At 34.3% G+C, this 23,836-nt stretch overlaps 1 protein-coding gene across 7 annotated transcripts in view; it reads right to left on the bottom strand.

Annotated features, from left to right (window-relative positions):
• Window positions 1-13,914, bottom strand: part of LOC115971130 — a 32,530-nt gene extending 18,616 nt beyond the window's left edge. Inside the window, exons 1-5 of one of the 7 annotated variants that reach the window (XR_004087246.1) lie at window positions 13,665-13,914; window positions 11,003-12,071; window positions 8,635-8,750; window positions 6,403-6,611; window positions 3,424-3,543 (exon numbers count right to left, since the gene is read on the bottom strand). Coding sequence is in view for 6 of the 7 variants with exons in the window: in XM_031090830.1 (XP_030946690.1) it covers window positions 3,424-3,543; window positions 6,403-6,611; window positions 8,635-8,750; window positions 11,003-11,847 (1,290 nt within the window). In the remaining variant the exon portion in view is untranslated. Of the gene's footprint in view, window positions 1-3,423; window positions 3,544-6,402; window positions 6,612-8,560; window positions 8,751-11,002; window positions 12,072-12,461; window positions 13,446-13,488; window positions 13,513-13,664 lie in introns of those variants that run through there. The other 6 variants (XM_031090830.1, XM_031090826.1, XM_031090828.1 and 3 more) reach the window with 6 other exon arrangements.
• Window positions 13,915-23,836: the final 9,922 nt, after the last annotated feature.

Below are 23,836 nucleotides of genomic sequence, written 5' to 3'. Positions count from 1 at the left end.
ACTCAACAATGTACTCTTAATTAACAGTAATCTTCCCCCTTTTGACTTATATAGCTTTGTCCAACCCATTAATCTACTCTACATCTTCTCCATAACAGAATTCCACAATGCAATAGCCTTGAAGGACAAGCCCAAAGGCATACCCAAATAATTCATTGGAAAACTCCCAATTTTGCAACAAAGAAAATCAGCCAACTCCTCCAGTCCCCTAACATCTCCTTCCGAAACTGCCTCACTCTTATTCAAATTAACTTTCAAACCTACAGCCTCAAAACAGTTCAATACCATTATAACATAAAGAAGTTGTTTCCTCACATCATAGAATAGTATCATATCATTAGCAAAACACCAACATTGAAGCTAGAAATGTAACCCATGGTTCCATCCTACGCAACATCCTACTCACAACCTCCATTATCTAGATAAAAGGCAGAGACAAGAGGGGATCACCATGCCCTAAGCCCCTTGAACTATCAAAAAGACCCATAGAAGAGCAATTGACTAAGACTGAGAACCGAAATGTCGTAATGCTCATATGAATCCAACCTCTCCATCTTGTACCAAACCCCATCCTCCCAAGGAAATTAAGCAAAGTTCCTCAACTAACATGATAAAAGGCCTTTTCAATATCCAACTTACAAATCATACCTAGAATCTGATGGGTCTAAAAAACATAATTTTTAAAGCCCTACTCTTTCTTGGGATTAATGCAATAAACAAGGCATGTAGAGATTTCTCAAACTAATAAGAATCATAAATTTCTTTAAAATAATGCCATAATATCACGTGCAAAAACTAACAATCTGTTCATGGATCACCGATTCCTTGATATAGACCGTACAATCCACCTTCAGACAACTAACATGATAGTTTGTTAATGACTGAAACAGCCTATGCAAAAATTTAGTGTTGCTATCACCTTCCTTTAGCCATACAGCAATATATTTCTGCCTCCATGAAATTTTTTCCAACAGAGCCAGCAGTTCCACTTCGATTTTTAACTCCTCTCTTATGTTGGCCATAGACTTTTGCTTGTCCATAGACTTGGCAAGAAAGGGGACTTAAATTCTCCTTCTACTTGGTAGCCACAATTTCTATCATTATTCATGAAGCCCCCCATAGCCTTTTCGTCATTATTGGCAAGAACTCGCATCCCGTGATTCTTTCTGATCGCATCCCATTCTCAATTCATCTACTCCCCCCCCCCCTCTCCTCTAGTAAGGTTGAACCCCAGAGATGTCACATCACTCCACTCCCATAAACTAGTAGCGAATCTCCTCAAACAACGTTTCCCACCCTCAACCACCCTTTCCTTCCACTCAAACTGTTACTTGATGGCCACCACTGTGGAATTTGGTCAACTCTAGGTAATACCCACGAAGATTCGCATACAAAATTATATGGATAGCCCAAAAACCGCCCCAATACTGCCTAAAGAATAACTCATTCAACTTATAGGATTTTGTTGCATGTAATTGGCCTACAATCCATTTCAGTCCCACTAGCCCCACCAATAATTCCCCAACTATTCTACTCTTCTTTCGCAAATATTGATGGGGTTACTTCTGCCTCCAACAAATTGACCGTCAACAGTTTTTCTATCAATTGCAATTAACACCCAACCCCATCTGGAAATGGGTTGTTGTCGATGTTAGTGTTGGCGACTCCTAATGGTTGTGCTACTGGTTGGGGTGGTGCTTGGTGTGGGTGTTGGACTGGTTGGAGGGTTGGGATGGTCCTTGGTTTTGGTTGTGGTTGTGGTTTAGCATTTAGGTTTAGATTTGACCCTGGGACAAAAGATGGGGGGCTTACGGTACATGCATTTTGGTAGTTCCAAGGGAAACAATTGGTGTCTATGTGGGCGGAAGGGCCATACTGGTGTTGGCAGAGGATATCGAAGAATAAGGTGAGTAGGCAGTTGTGTCATGGGGCTGGAGTGGAAGTTGTGAGGCATGCAACTGGGGCAGATGTGGGGGACTGAGGAGGGACTAGGTGCAGAGAAAGGGGTGGGCGCATGGGTGGGGGCCACTTAGTCTCACCCATGCTTTTGACAAAATGTTGCCCAAGATCATGTGACAATAAAATCATTATGTCTTTTTCTTTTTTTGTCATGCAAGCTTATGATAAGAATCCAAGCAACTCTTTCAAAGCAAAATCTATATAGCCAATAGCAAATCTCATTCCTTCACTAACAGCCAGAGATGCTTTGCAGTATCAACTCAGGTTGCCTTCCAACATTTTCAACCGTTGACTGACCAATATTTTTCTCTTCCCATAATTCACACCAACGCTACAATGCTTTTAATCCAGAAAGGGAAAGCCCTGTCACATGTTTTTTATCGAAACATCCCCAACGTACAAGATCTCAAGGCCGAGCTAGAGGAATAGTAGTAGTCTTGAACTCATTGGACTTTGGTTTGATGGTAAGTGCCCTCAACCTAAAGAAATGTGTCGCGAGTTCAAATTAGAAAATATGCCTCTCCAAAATTGGGGGTAAGGCTGCCCACCAACCACGTCTCCTATACCCCGTACATGTGAGAGCCTAGTGCACTGGGTACAGCCTTATTTTTTTGCCAAGATACCCATGAATGGCTTTTCAAATCATAAGGCTTATTATTTTGGGAACCCAATTTTCAATACGAAGATGAATTTAACAAAAGTAAACAAACATATACTCTTGCAAAAAACTCAGCTCAACTCAACTCAAAAGCATCTCGTATACATGTTTTAATACATTTTGTAGGTTCCCACTTTACAAGAGTAAAAAATATGTGCTATGAACTATTAGAAAAAAAATTTGTAACAGTTAGGCTCCAAGTACTCAAATAAATAGCTTTGAACTTTGAGCAACATATGGAGAATTATTTTGCACTTCTTGGGGTGGCAAATGATGAAAAATGAGATGGTCCAAATGTTTCCTTTCAATCTAAAAAGAACCTCCAAAAACAAATAGGACAATACCTAATGAAAAATTTTGAAAACAACACTTTTCCCAAAAAAAAAAAAAAAAAAAAAAAAAGTGCTTACAAAATAGATTACCATTATTTGAAATTCTCAAAACTATTACCCAAAATATTTTATGTCCCAAGTTGAATAGATTGTAAGACAATGATCATAGAAAAAATTAATAGTTCTCTAGTATAGCCCTCATATATTAGGGTTGTGCCCCTCTTTTATGTTTTTATTAATTTAAATTCACTTATCAAAAGATAAAGATAAGTTGTTGAGTATTGATATTCTAAAGATGCAACAAGACAGTTAAACCCCAAAAGGGGGTTTTGGTGTTGTGTTGGGGGGGGGGGGGGGGGTTTAAGGTGGGGTGAAGCTCAGCAAGAAAAAACTCAAGTTGAAGTCTCTTGTATTAACTATATGGGTCATCTACAAGAATTACAAAAGCACCCAAAAAAAAAAAAGTTAACATACCTTTATGATGGAATCGCTCATCAAAAGTTCCTCGGCAACAAGCTCAAATTCAGAGACTGGATACTTAGACAGTCCAAATACAATGGTCCCTCCACGATAGAGACTAATTTGGCCCCTCACCTTCACAAGCAAAGATTTAGAGATGATAAATTAAGCTTCAAGGAAAGCAATTGAATTAAACAGATAAGATCAAAGAGACTTCTACAGAATTTAAATTATATAAACAATGAATGAAAAAAAAATCTAACAAAAGAGGGAACTAGACTGCAAAATATACAACCAAAAAAAAAAAAAAATCTAACTTGATATGAAATTATGAATGCAAAACTCTTGCCTTGGCCAATTCAAGGGCAGAATAAGTATCACTATACTTTAACAGTGAAAGAAAAAGGACCCAGGAAGAAATTTAGTTTCAAGTTCCCCAATGTTATTTACCTAAAAGAGAGCAAACAACTGTAAAAAACATCCAATGAAATTTGGAAGAATTTCAAGATACTCTCTCTTAAATTAATCACAGACTCCTAAAATTACTCTTGATTTTTCGTTGAGTAAAAGTCTCCTCCGACCTTGTCTCAACCAACCTCCATCTTTTAAAGCTCCATGAGGCCGCATAAAAGTACTGGGATTTCAACCTTAGAATGATTTTCCAATAAAACCTCTCCAATGTTTTTTTTTTTTGGATAAGAAATAATATTGTATTGAAATCAGGAGAAATGTCATGTACTCATGTACACAACACTCTCATAAGGAATTACAAATATGGAAAAAGTTACAATAAAAAAGAGAGGGAATCTATGAAATTTACAATAGAACTCAAATCAGTATCCCCAAGGATAATAGGCCAATGAAACCACAATCTTATTAACAAATATTTCATCTCTATAACCAATGCTTCACATCATTAAACGAATAAGTATTCCTCTCCCGCCACATAACCCACATTAAACATAGGGTAACCATATCCAACTCTCCAATTTGATTTGTACAAACCTCATTAGAGTTTCAAACAAAATAGCAATCTACAGGAGTTCGCCTATCAGGAGAAGTTGAATTATCATGGCACCCCAATATCTAATTCCATCCCATAAAAAAGGCCAAGCCTTGGAATCTCTTAGAGACGTATTACTTCATTCATTGGACCATATACATGATGTTCCAAAGGTCTACATGCCGCCCTAAATATCCTGCAAATTCTATTCCAACCAGATTACCAACATTGAACTTAGTATAGATAATGGCAGTAGCACATACCATATTCTTCAAGGAATCTAAATTGACTGCTAGAAATAAATGGTGCCACTATTCATTCTCATTCCAGCACACGGACATAACAGACAATAGTCATAAAGTTCAGTAAAATTAAGGTCATCCATACATTGATTAGTCATATCTTATTTAAAGTATATAAAATGAAATATGTAGGACCATTTTTTTCGTATGACACACTATAATTGAGCAAAATTATGATTATTCTTACCAAACTTTCCTCATAAGAAGACTCGTAGTTTGGGATGTGAATAAGACAAGCTCAACACTGGCCTACTAGTTTAGGTGCTCATTATGATAACGAAGCCCAAATATACCAGGGCTCACCTCATCAAGCTCATGAGCCAGCTTGTTTCATAAGCCATACCTAAAACTTCTATTTCTATATGTCACTTAGGCCTGATGTGGGTCTGGGCATCAGAAATTGGCCATAAGTGGTTTATAGGTGTCATTTTAATGTAATAATAAAACTACAATGATGTTCAGGGTCTCACACCAATAAGATATGAAAAGGAGGGGGATTGCACTCTATTGAAAGCAACCCAACTATTTGAATTTGTCATTTATTTCTTGGAGTTGGGGACTTAACCATCAAATGGTCAATGTCTCATATGACAACGAGCCAGCCATGTAGGTGATGCAAACCTTAAGTGACCAAGCTAAGGTCAACAAAACAATTTAAGCTTGTGAGCATACAGCAAACTCCTTGAGTATTCACAGAGTTGAGGGTAAGCTTCAATCTTCAGACTTAAGTCGAGCTCAAGCTTCTAATTATTTCCAATTAGCTGAGCTTAAGAACTTAGAAGAAACTTGGTTGAGTCAACTCAGCCCCTACTTGTGACAGATGAGTAAGTAAAATCAACACTCCCGCTTCTGCTTCATCCAGCATTGCTCCCACAAAACACCCAGTCCTTTAGCAGTTGATGACAGTAGCCCATATAAAGACTTTAAAATCTGTTAAATATGACAGTCACATAGGTCCTCATGCAGTTTTTTTTTTCTTGCTTACAGCTCAAGCAGACTTTGAAGCTTCTTGAGGTGTGAATTCACCAATGTTCTATAATGCACAGGTGAATGGTTGCAGAACTCGTAAAGTACCACAACCCCTCCAACAATCATATCATGGATCTTCCACCTACAGAGTCAGCAACATAACTACTGATACGTTGATCTTATGCTAATACACCATATCCCAACAACTACTGTGCATGAACATCCTTTATTGGTCTACATGGCAAGTCAAAAAAGGTTTTGTCAACAAAAACTTAGTGAGAGATCAACTTATTATATGTTAATGACAAGTGACAAGGAGAATGTATGTCATTGACCGCAGAATGTTAAAGGAGAGATTAAGCAAAATATCTGAACTGGGGGGGAGCAAGTTACTAGTTCAGATGCTTCAGTGCTATGGATAAAGTTGTACAAAGAACAAAAAGGAAAGCATGTGATGATGATAATGTTGCCCAAGCATAGAGAGATATTCCACAAAGAACTACACAATTAATTGCACTATTTTCCATATTGTGCATTTTGCAACCATAAATGAGGTGTGTGCACACATGTTATGAGGGAAAAAAGAAAAATAATAAAGATGACATATGGATGGAACATGAGCATCCAACCAACACTCATCCTTCATGGAATGTATAGAGAACAAGAACATATTAAGAATCATGAATATGTAAATTATTCAAAGGAAGCAGATCTTGTAACCTGAACTCTGGTCCAAAGCAAAGGAACTAAAACTTTTGCATTATTCTCCACAAAAACATGTGACCATATAATTGTAGTAGGAAAATCAAGCAAAGGAGTTTCAGTTTCTGTTGTGACATTGTCATTGCCCACTCTTAAACTCAGTAAATCTGCATTGAAGTATGTGCCAGCTGCTCCTGCATTCCTAGGACAGCCCATACTCCAACCACCTGCACCAAGGAAAAAAAGAGCATTGAGGAAAGCAGCCGTTTTTTCAATTCTGTTGTCCTATATTTAAAGCAAACTTGAGCAAGCCGTTTATGAATCTAAGTAAATATTAAAGGTAGGAAATGGATATGTTAGTCATCAGCACATATACACACGTTTAGCATACTATCAACAGAACTTTGATATAGTGTCAACCTCAGGCTTTGGCATTGTCCCATATACACCTAAAGAGATCATCTGTGTATTCAAGTACTTATGAACAAGGAACATATATTGACATCAGCGTAGTCATCAATATTATTGATTTTGATTTCTAGACCAAACTGTGGTTGTCAACAGTACATATATAAAAGTGTATGGTTTTTTCTTTTCTTTTTTTTGATAGGTAATCAAAGATTTATCCAAAAGTCTATTGTCATCAAGAGTTAATAGTTGTTGGCTGTTTTTTAGAATATTGTCCGTAACAGTGTCAAAAAATCTCACTGGAGACATAAAGATAATGTGAATATCTTTCTTGCCAATGTAATTCCTCTAACTGTACTTTTTTTTTTTTTAATAAGTTCTATCTGTACTTATCTCACACCTCAGTGATTTCAGACCCTTATCTGCTATATTTCTTTTTCTAAAACTTTAGCTCTTCTTCCAGCTTTCAAGCTTTTGTTCCTAGGTATTCTTCAACACTTCAAGGGTTTTAGCAGAGGCAAGCTACAACCAAACATTTCTATTTGAAGTGTCTACAATATAGAGAGTGATTGAAAAAAAAATCATTTCTAAGCCATGTAGTTAAATACAGTGTATTTTAAAACAAAACACTCATGTAATATATATATAGACAAGTAAGACGTATTTTATTCCAAAAAGACTACTACATGAACACAGAGGAGTCTAAAGAATACAAAAGAACAAAATTATGTACAGAGAGACAATAATGATATTAGTGAATCCCCAAGCTCAAGACCAATCAAAAAGAACCACTAAACATAGCTAACAATTGAGTCCCTGTAATTTCTTCATCTTCAAACGTACGGTGATTTTGTTTCCACCAAATTGTCCCTTTCTCCTACAGCAAATAAATAAAAAAAAAAAAAAAATTTTGCCACCAGGCTAGGTGACAATTTTAATTTGTAGATTCAAAGTCAATTTCCTTACCTTTTTTGTGATTCTTCCAGGGATTCTCCTCCTACCTTCTATTGTTATACTCACTCTGCAATGAAGTTTTTGTTTCTTTATTCCACACAATTAAGTTTGAGTGTATGTGTGTGCATGTGAACACATGCATGCACATGTGAATGTTAATTTGTCCATATGTGCATGTGTACATCCATGGACATGCATAAACTCTCACTATAGAAAGTACCACCAGATCAGTTAGTCCAAGCTGTAAACATAATAGGGAAAAGGAGGGTTGCAATTATTTACAGAAAACTCCAGGTTAAAACGTACATTATTATTTAACACAAGAAAAATTCAGCAAACTCATAGTTTTAAACTTAGGAGCCTATTTTCCAGAAATGTGACAGTTGGGACAAGATCAAGCATCAGTAATGGGGTTGATGCATCTTGACTAGTACTATCATTATCAAAGGTTAAAATCTAAAGTTCCACAAAATGAAATCCAGAAAAAGATCATATTAGCTTTTTATTGCCACTAAGACTAGAACACCAACATTGAAAACTCAATCAAATTGATGCATCTCACTCCTTAATATCATATATAGTTGATACCGCTTCAGATTAACAAAATCACTAGTTGGACAGACTCCATGGTGCCACATTGTGGCAGAGACAGTATTAATCCCACCACTCTTAGTAACTATTAAGTAAAATTATACAGCCAAAAAGAATATTTTTTCCATAAATTTCCAGTGAACCAATTAACTCTGTTAATAACAATTTTTGGCATGTAATTTTTCAGATTTTTCAGATCAACAAAACAAGTTGAGACTCTTACATAATAATGAAATATATAGCAGTTGACTAATCGTTGCTTCTACTACCAGATACAGATTTGTGAGCAGTACGAACCATGCACAGTAACTTTTACATCTTCTTGTATGCTGTAACAATCCAGAGAGATTCTTCCGCCACCACCTCCACCCCATCCCCTCCCACCTGCTGCACTTATCGTACCATATCCCTTCCTATACAGTCACACACAATGCTTACAGTCAAGAAAAAACTAATACATATGATTAGAACAAATTCCTCCATACTTTATCTACAACCAAAACTAAACCTATGGTAATGAAATGAGTGTAATACAATTATTATATCACTCATCTTCAGCAATATTGATAAATATATATATATATATGATATTTAAAATTAGGGCAAAAAGAAATATAATCAATAGATAGGGAATAAGCCTATCTTACTTCTTTTTCCTTGGGTATAAGCCTATCTTACTTCTTTTTCCTTGGGTAATTTACACACAAATCTAGTGGGTTTTGAATCCACAACTTCACCCAATGTTACCTTTTTTTTTTTTTTTTTATAATTTTTTTAATGACTCTATAGATGGGGGAGGGGGATTTGAACCTTAAACATCTCCATTGAAAACACTAGAAGGTGCCAGTTGAGCTACAAGTTTATTGACACAAAGAAATAAATATATTATCTATATAACTGTTGATTATTTTTTGCATTACCCTAAGCAAATAAAGATGATAAATTATATCTGTGGTTCCAAATAGTGGATGCTGCTGGTGTACACTACAATCCAGGAAGAGATTAGTAACTGCTCACATATTTGGAAGACAAACTATATATAACTTGGGGTTGAAACTCTAGAGTATCATCAAAACTGTGCAACTGGTTTGGTAAAGCTAATTAAACACCAACTACAGGGAGCACTGGTCACTCAAAATTATTCCCATTACATTGGAGAAAAAGGTAGCCTAAGCTCTTTAGAAGTCATATCCACACCTCAATTTGAAATTTTTGAGACACCAAACTTGAGGTTTGGGAAATTTTTTTGAAAATGAGGTTTTTTTTAAAAATAAATTATAAAATATACTAATAAAAAGACAACCTAGTACACAAGTGAATATATATATTGAGAGAGAGAGAGAGAATAGGTTACAATATGATGAAGAATATTCTAATGCCGACAACCTAGTAGGCACACCTCATCACCTAAATACTCTAGATTTTTCTGAAAGAGTACCACCCATACAGCAAAAGAGTACGACACAATATAATAATATCTCTCTAACATCATACAAGCACATACATATAGAGAATTTTGTTTGCATTTAGAATATTTGTCGGAAGAAAAATAGAGATTTGATGCAAATTTGCGCAACATTAATAGCTTGTCAAATTTAAGTTCTTAGGAGGTTTGAGGTGTGTATTTTTACACACACACACACACACACTACCTCTAGTAGTTGGTAGTTATTAGCTGTGTTGTAATTATAACCAGTAACTTTGTCATTCTTAACAATACAAGAAGTTTCGGCTCTAAGGAATCTAGAATCTAAACTAAGAAAAACCTGTTGAGTCGCTACATTTTATGGATAGGCTAAACCTCCGAGAAGCTTTCATATGTACCACTTTAATATTACCACACCATATACCATTGCAATTTACACATGGTGGTTACGCCAAGTGGACAATCTCTCAGTTTCCTTCATATCACACCACATACTTTCTTCTCCCAAATAACCATCAATTAACTCATCAAACCAGCTTTTAATTACTAACACAACCCCATAACCCTTTCTTAAAAAATTCTATAGATTCATGAGTTCTCCTAACACCAAACCCACCACAACCACATGTACACAAATTCAGCAATTTGTCCTACATCATATATGAAACACCTTTTTAAACAATTTGCTGATAGTATATTGGACCAAGATTGTGATTATATCAATTATAAATCTTAAACATGTTATCAAAACAATCAAAAACTAAATGACATTATAATAAAGGAATCAAGGATAGTGAGACATGATTACATTTTACATACACACACACACACACCCAAAAAAATACACTTACGCTATATATATATTCATCACTTGACACAGATTTTAGCAGGATTATGACTTAATTTGTTGGGGTATTGTCTAGAAATATGCATACACCAACCAGAATACAAACATTTGAAAATTTTGAGGGGTCAAGAGGTATTTTTCTCGAGAACTACTTGTAAATATAATTATATCACAATGGGAAATAAATAATAAATTCAAAAATTTTGGGAGGGCGATGGCACCCCACTGCATTTGACAATTGTATATTATCTGCAGCGTCTGTGGCATGCATATTAACTGTGTGAGAACCAATAATCTTAATTTGATAGGTATGTTCAAGGTTTTGAATTAGTGAGCATCAGAACCCAAAAGGTACAAGCATGAAAAAATATAACCAAAAAATAAGTACTCACAGCTTTACAGCATGTATAAAGATACTTCCACCAGATCCTCCTCCACCTTTTGGTCCTCCATCCCCACCTTCTGCTGTTACATATCCATTTAAATATAGAATTTCTTTCACAAGAAGCTTGACACGTCCTCCACCATTCCCTCCAAATGGGTTTTCAGCAGACGTGCCGCCACCCTTGCTCCCATAACTCCAGGGCTCAGACAAAGATGACCAAGCATAAACATCACCACCCCAAAAACTCGTCAAGTTATTTTTCAAGCAGGATGCACCTCGGCCACCATGCCCTCCACCAGCACCATCATAGCCAACAGGTGTACCACTAGTTTGAGGCGGCGGTGATCCACCCAATGATGTTGTATTTATAGAGGAATTTTGCTCTAGGGTCAAATTGGCAGCAGAAAATACTATAGAACCAGCACGAATAGTTGCATATTGACCCACATTAACATTGCCAGACAAGTTAAAAACTATAATACAGCCTTCAACAGGACACCCAATTGAAACATGCGGGAGAATCTCTAGGTTTCCCGTACCATAAATGTAAAGATCAGAATTCAAATATAAGTTTGAGTTTAGCAAGCAGGTGGTATTAAATGACCCAACACCTTCTAGGTCCTCACAAGATACTAAATCATTATATGGGGATGAAAAGATTGATCTTTTGAGATCTTTAGTGGTGCTACTTTTAGAACCATAACTTAAAGCTGAACCAAAATCACGCAACCAGCCTTCTGACCCGGTTCCCCTACCTCTATAATGTACTGAACCAAGAGAAAGGGCAGACACATAAAGATACCCCAACAAAATGCACCAACAAAGGTAACCGTGCATTAGCAAAGGATGCATCACCACTCAAGACATGTACAAAATAGAATTTCTGTCATATGCTCATAAAACTTCACATAAATCTTGGTTTCCAACTCAGTCTGAACAGGTAGTGTAGTTATATACTTTTCAGTAAGATATCAAGTTACTTCAAACCATCTTCTTCATTTATATAGTCCTCTATATGTTCAGAAGCAGAGATTGTTGTTGAAGCTATCAATCCCAAGGCCCAGATCTTCAGAATCCTGGCATTAATACCATCCATAAGAAAACAATTTACAAACAAGAATGTTAAAAAATCAAGCAGTAAATTAAACAAAATAATCCGACTATCTGGTTTGGAGAATATAACTTGAGACCAGCACAAAGTATGAGATCATGACTGAACTACAGTTGCCAATCAATGAGAAAATAAATGATTGGGAATAAATTGAGGATACAGTATTTTTGACATAGAAATTAGTGATCACTTGTGCAATTTGTATTGTTATTGAAGCTAAAATATACTATAATAAATAAAATTATTAAAAAGCCAAATATTGGGTAAATAGAGATTGTGCTTTACAAAAACATGAAAGATTTCCTAAGAATTGCATCAAAGAAGGGCCTTCTTTCAAAATATGAAAAGCACTAACCACTTTTTACATGAAAGAAAGGAGCTTCTTTCCTTGTAGAAAAAAATGCAAGTTAACAACTCATAACTTTTTGGTACTATTATGAAACTTTATAGGGAAGTTTAGAAGCCACAATGAAATCAAATTATATTTTTCTAATGGTTTACATTTTTTTAATTAGTAAGTTACACACACAAATGCAATGGGTTTTTATTTTTGAACCTAAGACCTCACCCTCCAGCTATAGGAGCAGGAGCCACGAAGTGCGATTTGAGCCAAAAACACATTGGCAATTGTATAGTTCAATTTTGACTCAACTATTTTTAACAGTTTCTTGCAAGACTCCAATCACTCTCAAAACTAGCTTATGGGCCTGAGTTAAAACTTTGTTGCCCTAGTCATACGTAGCCCTATCTCATGAATTTCACCTCATTGCCTTGCCATGTTACCATTGGTATAGTATCACAGCCATTGCTCCATTTTACTTACCAAGCCAAGTGCTTTGCTTAACAAGGAGCATTACTTCTACGTGTTGTTTAATGAAATTACCACGCGGAAGCATCACTCAACATTCAACAAGTACTAGAGCTCAATGTACTGATTTTCAATTCATAAACCAAAATGATGTCCATTTGTAAACGACATAAATAATTAGTATTACACCCTTGTTGACCTACATAAATCAAGCACGCAACGAACACATTCACGATCATGTTAATTTCATTCCGTCCCAGCATTAGATAAACAATTTGCACAGCGGAATTTCTTAAAAGTGTAATTTCCCCATCACAGTAAAAATGAGGGTTGTGTTAAGCATTTTCTTTGCTTTTCAGTCATCATTTGCAAGAATCAACCACAATTCAATACGCATCAATATATTTCAGTCATTATCACACGAATATAATAAACTCTCATATACAACCCCCCAAAAAAAAAAAACGAAAAATACATTCTCATTTAGTAGATTAGCATTGAATTCATTTTTATAGACTCATCATCATCATCATCACAAAATAAATAAAAATAATTAGAGCAAGAAAGACAATACAGGTAGTGATTTGCCAGTTCAACCACAGCGAATAGAAAAAAAAAAACAAAACAAAACACAAACACTGAAGATCAAAAACATCAAAACCAGTCGCAATTGCAGACAAAAAAAGCTTTCCACCACAAAAATTAAATTCAAGAACCTTCATTCGGACTGAGACAGCAAGAGAATTTTACCATTTAACCAGCGAGAAAACACTGGAAAATTCCACCGATTGAGTCAGAAGGAAGCTTCGCTTTTTCTCTCTCTCTCTCACCTGAGTCAGAAAATGTAGAAATGACCTCTGCTTTGTCTCTTTGCCTTCTTTGCTTTCTTTTTCTTTTTCTGATTGAAATTGAATTGTCTATTTGCTTTTCTTTTTTGCTTTTTCTGTGCTTTTTCGTTGTTTTGTACATAAATGATTATTAATTCTATATATACTGTAAGGAACGAGGAAGAGGCACTGAAGTAGTGTGTGTGTGAAAGAGAGAGAAAGTCTGTATGAGTTCAAGCTACGTTTTTGGTTTTGCACAGCTGGACTCTGACAGAGATTTACGCGTGTGTTTTTCTAGTATCATTTCAGAATTCTCTCTATCAAAACAATCACTCTCCCTTTCCCCTCATATTTCGGGATTGCCATTCTTGTTGTGGTTTTTATGATTTGAAATTATCCTAATTCTTTTTTTTTTAGAAAGGAAATTTTCCTAATTCAATCTTTTAATTCCCTCCCATTTTTAGCCAGCATCTTCTTGAAATTTAAATGCAACATATTTTAATTTTGAAAATTACTATATCTACAATATTTTTACAATTCATTATTGAATTTTTTTAAAATTTATTATTAACAACATATTATCTAAGATTTATTATGAAAATGTTGTAAACATAATATTTCTCTTTAATCTTACATTTACATAAGAGGAAAATTTGAAAGAATTGAAAGATTTAGAGGGACAAATCTTATCCAAAAAAGTTGTTGGTACATGCACATTTTATTGAAGTTCCTTGGAGAGAACCAGAAGATTTAATGAATGAAATCTTATCTCCATAAGTTGTTGGTACTTTGTATATTAATTGTGGTCCCTTCCTTCAGTATGACTAATGAAAAATTTTACTTAAGAAAAAGAAGGATTGAAGAAAAAATTCCAGTGTGCTTAGATGAGTTTATTTTCATATGTTTATTTTGATTATTATGTGTAATTATTATTATACCTTTAAAATATGATGTTTTTAAAAAGTTGCACATTCTCTTTTAGTGTGAATATTAACGAACATCCATTTTTTTTAATTTATAAATGTGATAGGAATTGAACCTATGACATCAGCTCATTATGATTGTTCTCTACAATTAAATCAAGATACCAAATTTTTTTATGTAGGTTATATTCGAACTTTAGTCTCTTATTTGAGGGCATGACATTTTATAAAATTTTAAATTAGACTTGTATTGTGTATGTGCGATGCACATATTAAATAAAAATAATTTTTAAATTCTTGAAATATAATTGTTGTTGGTAGAATTTTAAATTTCTTGAAACCTAGCTAATAAAGTTTTTCCTGAATGCACAATAAATTTCTTGGCACAATAATTGACTATTGGTTTGATCCCGGTCAAATCAAAATATCATAAATTAGTCTCATTTTTAACTCTCTACCTAATTCAGTTTTTGAGACTATAATTAAACTAGTCTCATCACACGCGTTTTGCACATGTCATGAGGCTTTTTTGTCATAATTTTTTTTTTAATATTTTGGATAAGTTTGTTTTGAAGATATGGATTAGTAGGAGAGTGTCTTATTTTGTAGGCATTTTAAGTAAAATTAGAAATTTATTTTTACCGGGTTGTCCTCAAGTTTTTTTCTATTAAATGTAAAGTTTAGAGGTATTTTTGAAACATATAAAAATCCAGTCCAAAGAAAGGAATTCTCTTATAAATGGTACTAGCATTTGAGCACGCGCTCAATTGTGTGCTCAAAGGATCTTCTAGTTTTTTAAGCAAAGTTTAATAATTTACATCTAAAAGTCTAGTTGAAATAGGAAAATTTTCTTATATATAGTATAGATAGATTGGTATTTAAGGTTGGTTAAGTGTTGAATGAGAATCAGAATGAGAATGTAAACTCAAAAAAATAAATAAATAAAGGCCATCTCTTTGTAAAATATAAGTAATCGTTTAAAATCACTTCAAAACTTTTTTTTTTAAATTTGGATATAAATTAAAATCACTTCAAAGGCTAATTCTAATTGTATTCTACCGGGTGATGGGTGGTCATCAGTTGGAATTTATCTGTAGGAGAGTAGTGGGCGGGCTGGAAAATGAAAATGAAATTCCCAATGGAACGAGGGTAAATGCGTAATACGAATGATGATAGAGATGTTTATGTCTGACAACGAACAGGATCCCAACCGTTTTCATTCTCTTTTAATTTTTCGTCTGGGTCCCACGTCCGCTTTCCCCTGTCCACACCCATGTGCACAAACTAAGTTGTATCTATTTGTTGAGAACGACTTGGTATAGAGGATGCGACGTTAGCTTTATCAAAATCTAATAAAAATCTAAGTACGAGATAATAAAAATAACTAACTTACTAATAATTAAAAAACATATATTAATGGATTAGTTATTTTTACATACGTGTCTTTTGTTTATTAGATTTTGATATGAATAATATAATATCATTCGATATAAAATATTTTTTTAATTAGTAGACCAATTGGACCTAACCCAATTTGGTGAACCAATGCTTAAGTTAGTTTGATTGTTTAACTGAGTCACTTATGCAATTGATCCTATAAAATCCAATGTTTTTTTTTTTTTTAGCAACTTCTGCAACTAGGATGGGTTGTTATGTTCCATCCAATTTTGTAATTTTGAATAAAATTAGAGTTGAGGTTTTATAATGAAATTGATGCTTGACTTTTCAATAGAGATAGTGTTTTTTGTTTTGGTTCAAATTGTAATCTATTAGATTAAAGGACCGAGTGAGATATGCAACATGCACAAAATGTGACTTTGAAGTTTGAGATCAAAACTTTTATTCCTATAATTTTAAGATAATATAATGTAACTAAAATTTATTTCATCCAATTAAAATTAAGACAATGCATTCTTTCAAATTAGTTTGTATGAAACTTTCTCTAATTTACTATGTAGTGATTTATAAGACTATCAATGTATTTATATATATATATATATATATTTAAAGTCAAAGTTGAGAAAATTAGAGTTTATTGCAGTTCTTTTTTGAATTTGAAATATAATGGAAACAAGAGGTTTTATGATGAGATTGATGCTTGACTTTTCAATAGAGATAGTGTTTCTTGTTTTGGTTCAAATTGTAATCTATTAGATTAAAGCAATGAATGAGATACGCAACATGCACAAAATATGACTTTGAAGTTTGAGATCAAAACTTTTATTCCTATAATTTTAAGATAATATAATATAATCAAATTTTATTTCATCCAATTAAAATTAAGACAATGCATTCTTTTAAATTAGTTTGGAGGAAATTTACTATTTAGTGATTTATAAGACTATCAATGCGTATATATATTGTAGGGACACGATTTTTAACGGCCCGGGAACGACACTGGGCTCGTATGTAAAGGGCCTGCGCAATATGATTTGTAGAGAGTGGGATAGAAAGGCTAGCCCTTAGGCGCTGGGCTTTGGTCCGGTCCTGGTTCCATGGAAGCTCATACAAAGATAGGTTTGCACTGTGTATCTGAGTCTTACATCGATGTAGTCTGAGAGGTTTGGCTCCTCGGAATTAGTCCGAGGAGCTCTACATTCTCACCATTCTTGCTCCTTTTTCCTCTTTCTCCCGGGGGCCCTTCCCTTTTTAGCTTTCTTTTCCCTTTTATACTAGTATTCAATTCCCCTTCTTCATCCACGTGTCAGTTTCTCCTTGTTTGGGGCAATTGCTCGTCCTATCAATTCTCATGTCAGAGTGGTTGGGAAAAGCTGGATAGCATGGTATGGGGTATGGGTTTGTCAGGTGCTGGGCTCCACATTAAGGTGTTGGCAGCTTTCTCCCTTGTGCTGCTCTTGTACTGAATCTGTCCTTTTCTTCAGGCGTTTTTGTGAGATATTGGACGTAAAGTCGTCCTCGGCCACATCCTTGTGCCTTCAAGGAGCTTTCGTTGCGCGTCCTTGGCAGTAGGACTCTTCGGCCTGGGCTTTGGGCCCTTAATACAAAGTGGGCTGGGACCTCAGATTTCGGGCCCCACATATATATATATATATATATATATATATGTAAACTCAAAACTGAGAAAAAATCTAATTAGATCATAAATTTGAGTCTAAATTTGCGCCACGTGTCTCGTATAATTTTTAAATTTTTGTGTCAAGTGAATTATTAAGTGCAAAAATCATAGAGTTTAATCCAATTAGATTTTAAATTGGATTTCAATTAGAGTTCAATTTTGTACCATGTGTCCCATTTAGTTTTTATGGCAAGTGAATTACTACGTGCAAAAACTGAAGTGTCCAAATCTAATTATATTATAAATCAATCTCTCTCTCTCTCTCTCTCTCTCACATCTATATAACCATTACATATTTTAGAATTTCATAACTTAAAAATGTGTAAATTATAACTTTAACACCAGGTATAATTTGAACTCATATATGTGTATAATTATGATTGTTTTTAAATGTATCATTGCATATGCAGCTTATAGGCTAGTCTACATACATACATACATATATATATACACACACACATATATATAGGTAAAACTGAGAGAAAATCCAATTAGATTTCAAATTGGAATTCAATTAGAGTTTAATTTTGCGCCTCGTGTCTCATCTAATCTAAATTTTTAAATTTTTGTGCTAAGTAAGTTAATTTAGTGTAAAGATTGAATTTCATTTAGGGTTTAATTTTGCGCCACATATCCCATTCAATCTAAGTTTTTAAAATTTTGTGTCAAATGAGTTAATTTAGTATAGAAAACGAGGAGTCTAATATAAATAAACCATAAAAAACATAATCATATATCTAACTCTATATATAAAATTAGAGGAAGAGAGAGTTTGAATAATTTTATATTTATGACCATTTTTTTAAGAGAGAGTTTATCCCACATTGGTTGTATGTGTCTATTGTCCGCTGTTTATAACTCCAGTCTACAACTAAAAATGTTAGACCCTTTTGTAGTTATACTCTAGTTATATAATGTATTATAAACCCGGTTTAAAACATTATTATTACTATTTTCATATGTGTTCTAATAAGTATTACTGGTTACTCTATAAAAAAAAAAAACAATTCAAATTTATAAGTCATTTATGTAATATACTATGCTATGATTATGTACGGTCCATTATTAATTAGGTAATATATGTATATATATTTTTTTTGCTTTTTTAAACCAAAATTTAGAGAAAATTCAATTATAATCAAAATTGGATTTTGTTTTTGTTTTTGTTAGCTTTCCATAAAAATTAAAGTTTTTAGATTTTTGCTATTATTTTTTCTCCGAACTAATAAACATATTTTTTTATACTGTTTCTATTTAGATATTTTGTATGGGAAGATATTGAACATAACAAACTGTAATTGAGTTGAATGATCCCATGCACCCATCCTCATTCAATTTAGGAGATACTACTTGATCAATTTATTATTTTATTTTGTGTTATATTTAGTAGAATTTCATAGATAATAATTGTTAATTGATATTGTATATATAGGATCCAATAGTGATTTTTAAAATTATATACATAATAGCAATATAATGAGAAATTTGACGTAACCAATATCATGAAAATCGCAAGGAAAAACTATTTTAGTACCTCCAAATGTCCTAAACAAACTATGTCCTATATGTTTAATAATCCAAACTAACATCAATAGTACCACTACAATTCCTCATTCATGTGCATAAGCACAGGTTACTTACTACTATTATTTAAGGGAGAAAGTTGTGCTCAAAACATGTTTAGAGCTATTTTGCTCCTACTTAATATGTGACAATTAAAGAGACCATCTATATGTAATTTTAGCTACATAATTTTTTTTAAGTTGTGAAACTTGTATAAATATTACATATGGATAGTTTTATAATTTGTCACATAACAGGTCGGAAAAGATAGCTCCAAGCCTCCAAACATGTTTGAAACCAAGCTTTGTCCTTATTTAACCAAGTTACATGTCTTATTAAAAAGATCATGTCACTAAAAATTAAACATGAATGGTATTTATAACCACCATGTAGTGGGTTGAAAAAAGTTTCATCCAAACCAGTTTGGAGGTAAAAATTTTCCTTAAAATTAAAAAGATCCAATTTGAAACCGTACTAAACGACTCAATTCCCATTTCTTCTTTCTTAACCTCGATTTTTTAAGTTTGTATTTTTATTTTTTTATAAATATTTATCATCAAAGCTATCTCTCTAAAAAATCCTAAAAAAATAATCTAACTCTTTTTCTCTTCCTAAAAAGAGGTTTGAAATTTTTTCATTTTGTTGTGTGTGCAAGTCTCGTCCTTTCAATTCCTCTTGACAAATAAAGAATTTTGTGTCTAGGTTTCCTTTTTTCCCCTCACGATTCATTGTTATTTGTGATTTCATTATTTATTTTTCCTTTTTTGGTCTGTTTTATTTTTAGAGAGTTTCAATCTATGGCGTCTACTTTTGATGATAGCTCTTTATCATCAAACTAAAATACCACTCGGTTTTTAGTGTAGGCGAGATTTGAAAACCAGATTTCTTATTCAACCATTAAAAACTTTACCAGTTAAGCTTACCGAAACTTACTTTTGTCTATTATTCTTTGTAATCTTGTTTTTATTTCCTTTAGATTCATTTTTCTTCTTGATTGAAATTGAATTATATTTATAAACAAAATATTAAAAAAAAAAAAAAGTGATAGCTATGTAAACAGTGAATTTGTTTTTTTTTTTTTTTTAAATTTTATTAGTTCTAGACTTCTAGGTTGCAAATTCCGAGAGTGCTTAGGGTTTAGGAGTTCAAATATATATAAATCTTGAACACATGATACTTAAAAAAAAAAAAAAAAAATTACACATGTATAGCTACAAATTGGGCCCAAGCAGCAATAAATGGCCGCTCAAGGATTTTTTTTTTTTTTTTTAATGAGAAAACATGAACCATTCATTCAAAAGAAAAAGAGCTACAACAGAGAGAGCACAAACACCAGCAGGGAAAACAAAACAACAAACAACTACACACCACCATCCTCAATGATTACATGCTCCACAAAATCCAAGTGGTTCAATGCATCAGTTTGGTGTGAGACATGAAGCTTCTTCTGAGGATTTTTAACACTCCCATCCGAATAGGCATGCATGGCTATTCTTTTAGAACCTGTGAGCCCAGCAAGATTCTGTGCTTGCATATTACAGTTTTGAGGTTTCTTTCCTTGGGCTCTAGCAACTCTTTTTAAAATCCCTTTCATTGGGCTTAAAAGGGTATTGGTGGGCTCATTTTTAGGAGGGGGTTTTCTTGTGGGTTTTGGGCTGGATGATTTTTGGGCCTCAGAAGGGTGCATTTGAAAGCCCATATCAGGAGCATTGGCTTCTACTCCCTTCTCTGTCACTGAGGACTTTTGGGAAGCACGTGAGTGCACTTCTGAAGAAGGCGTTGGGCTCGAGGGACGAACTTGATCATCATTTCTCTGATTCTCCACTAACAGCACTACTGACTTGCTGCCTTGCCCCTGGTTTGTGTTGTTTGAGCTTGAGTGATTTGACAAAGCAATTGAGTGCCTCGTTTGCTCTACACTTAGACACGTCGGACTAGCAGTCATCGGACTGTGCTAAACCCCACTATCTTCTTCCATTCTTTCCTCAGACCTGCCATTGCTAGCTGCTTTTTGTTTTTCAAAAACTCCCTTAAAACCACTGTTTGCTCTGATCCACTCCCCATATTGCCTTTGACATTCGGACTTACCTTGGTACTCAGAACAATGTTTCTCATCATGACCCAAAACACCACAAATAAAGCAAAAGTTAGGAAGCCTTTCATATTTGAATGTAACCCAATATTTCTCTCCTTCCGGATTAACTATATTTCCACCTCTTCTCAGAGGCTTATCAATGGGTACATCCACTTGTATTTGCATAAATTTTGCTTGTTCCTCCGACCAAGATCGCCTATCAAATTCAATATACTTCCCCAATTTATTGCCGAGTTCCTTCCCTACTTCTTCTATCATGCTTTCAAAGGGAAGACCCCAAATTTGAATCCAAAAAGGAGAGTGAGTGAACGAAATATTGTCCACTGACAATCCTTTTCTCCATCTACATAGGAGTAAGAGATTGTTGTCAAAATTCCAAGAACCATTTCTCTCAACCCACTCCATTTGATAACTTGAACTGAACTTGAACTGGATGACATTTTTTCTCACGTCTAGAATCCTTAAATCCGAACCCATCTTCCAGGCAGATCTTAGAGTGGACTTGAAGGCTCGCATATTCTAATGCCTATCAGCTAAAAGTCGACCAAAAAGACTCAGCGTGCACTCATCCAAGAGGTCTGATCTAATGGTTGAAATGGAAATTTCTTCTTCCTCTTCCTTAGTGAGTTGAAGATGCTGAATCCCATCAGTGATTACTTGATCCATTTCAATAAGGGGTTTAAACCAAAGCTTGTAGGCTACTTAAGACCCAAAAAGAACCCGTATTTGAAAAGGGAGAGAGGACTTGTACTAAGGCAAGAGAGAGTGGCTCCTACTGAGGGAGAGAGATGTTATGGTCTAACGCTGAAAATGTGAATAGCAGAAATTTAAGGAATTTGTTTTGGGGTTAGTACTAGTGAGAAGATAAATATTGGAAAAGCAATGAATCATGCGATCTATGGGTTTACTTAATACAAGTTTGTACTAGGAAGAGAATAAAAGATAAATTATAAGTTTATTTAACATGTTACTTCTTATTATAGTAAATATACTCATTATTGTTACTAAAATTAGATTTTGGAAATCATCTATTAATTTTAAATACAATAAACATATTAATTATTGTTGTTAAATGAACTTTAATTATTAAAGTTTTGAATGATTTTATCTACTCTTTAGTTTAGGACAATTATATGTCTACATCGTAATATCAATGCAAGATTTACATTGTAGACTGTGCACAATAATATACACATTTGCAAAAAAATATTAAATATTGTAAACAGTTTGCATATACATGTACAATATTGTATACATTTGTTTAAAAACAATGTAAATCTTACATTGATAGTACAATGTAAACTAAGAATTTTTCATTAGTTTATTTCAAATTTATTAAAATCTAAATGATTTTTTTTTTTTTTAAGATTTAAGATAAAAAAAATTTCTACTTTTGATGTTTGGCACTTGGGCTTACTAATTTCTCCCCCAATTTTTAAAATAAAATTGGTTTGTTGTTGGACTTTTTTGTGTTTGAAAATACTAAAATATTTTTAAAATGATTATTGTAGGGTCACGTTTTTCAGCCCAAGTCCAAGATGTATGAGATATTGGACCAGTGAGCCTGGTACAATAAATTTGTAGAGAGTGGGTCGAAGAGCTAGGTTTTAGTGCATGGACAATAGTTAACATGGTGTTTATCTAAGTCAAGCAAGGATAAACTAAGTTTATCAAAGAGGGTTGGTCCTCGGCACGATCCGATGAGCTTTTTCTGGTGCCTCTTGAGTGATAGGGGTTTCAGCCCTCCTTTACTGCATCCCTTCACCCTCTTTTATAGTAGTTTCCTTCCTCCTGAATTGGGTTCCTAGTGCTGATACTTGTCCCATCAGCCCTTCCCCTAAGTTGTTGGGAATGGTTGTAAGGGTAGAAAAGCATGGCTATGTCAGGTACAAGGCACTGAATGCAATAATTGCAGCTTTTCCCTTAGATATTTCTATTCTCTCCGTTGTCCTTTTCTGTTTTAGTACTTTTCCTGTTCCATGGAGTGACCCGGAGTGCCACTCTTAGTGATAGGCCGTTCCCTTTGTCCTTGGCCATACCTGGCTGAAGAGGGATTCTTCCCATGGCCGAGGAGGGGTTCTTCCTTGAACTGGGCTCCTGGCCCAACGTGTATATTGATATGGGCTCCTCAGTCTGTTACCCCCACAATAGTCCCTCGAGATTCTTCTTTTCTTCCCCATGGAAGGAAAATATGATCTTGATGTGATGATAGTCCTTTCACGCCCATTTTGCACTATGTCTGATTGTAAGACATTCTTTTAGTTTATCCAAGTCGCGTTCCTGCCGTTTCGGTACACGAGGTGCGCTTTCATTAAGGTCTTTTTACGAGGTGACGCAAATCCAACGGTTGAAGACTGCTTTGGACATTGAGCAAGATTTATCTCGCTTGTAATTCTTTCTTAGAAATTTGGGCGAATTAATTGCCACCAGGTTTGCCT

The sequence above is a fragment of the Quercus lobata genome, chromosome 12 (assembly GCF_001633185.2).
Source record: "Quercus lobata isolate SW786 chromosome 12, ValleyOak3.0 Primary Assembly, whole genome shotgun sequence".
NCBI lineage: Eukaryota > Viridiplantae > Streptophyta > Magnoliopsida > Fagales > Fagaceae > Quercus > Quercus lobata.
Note: the sequence above shows the minus strand (reverse complement) of the source record. Positions and strands in the feature narration are given on the sequence as shown.